The sequence below is a fragment of the Letharia lupina genome (genome assembly GCF_014066315.1).
Source record: "Letharia lupina isolate WasteWater1 chromosome Unknown contig_1, whole genome shotgun sequence".
Lineage (NCBI taxonomy): Eukaryota > Fungi > Ascomycota > Lecanoromycetes > Lecanorales > Parmeliaceae > Letharia > Letharia lupina.
In genome coordinates, this window is record NW_023502970.1 from 1,159,875 (window position 1) to 1,161,728 (window position 1,854).

Sequence of the window (1,854 nt, forward strand, 5' to 3'; positions counted from 1 at the left end):
ATATCGCCTTTAATTAAAATATTAAACTCGCTAAATATATTAAGTATATAATTATATTATTATATAATTAAATTATATTATTAAAATCTTTAAATTTTATTAATTTTCGCTAAGTTAGAATATTTAATTTTATTAAAAATAAAAATATTTTATATTAATTTTAATTTTAAAATTATATATTAATTATTAGATTAATAGCTATTTGTCACGGTTCCAATGACCTTACGACCTTACTTACTTGTGTTATGGCCCAATTGGGCTTAGCGTGCCAAGGCCTTTCGGCCTTTCTACCTTACTGTGAAGCCCACACTTGTAATAATCCTACATAGATAGTATTCTCTTCATACTACAATACAGAGTTACCACACACACCATTGAGTCCCTGACATAATACTATCTATCTTTCTTCTGGAGCGATAGCGACCTACTCACTAGTCATACTAAACGTGCAGCCAAGAAGAGAGTACACTACCAAGGAGTCAGTAGCCACAGCTAAAGGAGCTTACTACTCGAAAGATCATTTAAAAGAAAGCCTTTCACTTATATAAAGACCAATCTGGCTAGATTAAATAAGAACCTGAAGGAAATGGATACCTTCAGTACACCAAAAGGAATAGACCCTAGACTAAACCTCCTCCGTACTCCCACTGGCTCAACACCAGTGAACCCATCGACCCCAAATCCAGACAACACACAAAGTCAAACCGTCATGGGTGAGTCACAGACACGTCACCGTCTAGAAGAACTCGAGAACTCCGATGAGGAGGTCTTGAACACCACTACATTGTCCGCACGACGCAAGGGAAAGCGTCCTGTCTCCAGAAGATATACCATCGAACCCAGTTTAGATCACACCGGAGTGCAACTCACGGATATCACCGAAGAAGAGTCCACTGCAATCTTTGTATCCATCGCCAATTCGCAGGATTTTGTGGAAAGCGCTATCGATACTCCTGATGCTTGGTGTGATGGATTGAAGACTCTAGTAGAGAGCTTTCGAACTGCTAGTCGCAATATTGAGGTGCTTTAGTAATAAAATAAAGAACTTGGCTATAATATTGCTTAAGCTAAGACGGAGGTATTGGCAATTACCACCCAGCTAAGTAATAGTAATGGCCAATTATCCCACGAGCGAGAAATCAATGATAGACTCCGAGGTTTGCGTGATAGGTATCGCATTGACACCACGGAACTCACCAAAGAAAATGAGAAACTTAAGCAAGACTTAAAGCGTAAAGAGCAACAGCTGAAGGAGCAACAACCTCACACATTAGCTAATTTGGAAAACTCCGATGAGGAAGACGTGGAGGTCACACCTATACCTCGTCAGCCGAGTATTCCTGTCAGCAGCATCCATCGAAACTTACGCTACACCCCTGTCACGGATCGCGTAGAGGGTATAGAATTGAATAAACGATACCTTGACGTCTCGGATTTTTATGGTACTAATAATCGAACCAAGTGGGACAGCTGGCGTTAACACCTCAAAGCGAAGTTCAGACAAAGCGTCACAATCTTCCCCACTGAACTTAAGAAAATCGATTACATACGGGACCATTATAAGTCCACTACTTACGACGTCATCAAAACGAGAGTAGACGAAGATGCCTTAGACTTATACTAAACCGCCTAAGAAATGATCGACGAACTAGATAATATATTCGGAATATATGATAAGATTGCTAAATCGAATGCTAAGATATTTGATTCTAAATTTGGTATGGGAGTAATAGATAAGAAGGAATCGTTTAAGGATTTCTACGTACGATTCTCTATAGCTATCGCTCTCTTGGGATTTACTGATGTTTATAAGATATCCAACCTGAAACGACTGATCTCTATACGCCTGAGATA

The 1,854-nt window shown here is 39.1% G+C and overlaps 1 protein-coding gene across 1 annotated transcript; it reads left to right on the forward strand.

The window, feature by feature from the left end:
* Positions 1-586: 586 nt before the first annotated feature.
* Positions 587-1,480, forward strand: HO133_000018 (uncharacterized protein; the record flags this gene model as incomplete). The annotated part of the gene is made up of 2 exons (XM_037290958.1): positions 587-1,021; positions 1,100-1,480. 2 exons carry the CDS (start codon positions 587-589, stop codon positions 1,478-1,480), a joined length of 816 nt encoding a protein of 271 aa, XP_037157832.1.
* Positions 1,481-1,854: the final 374 nt, after the last annotated feature.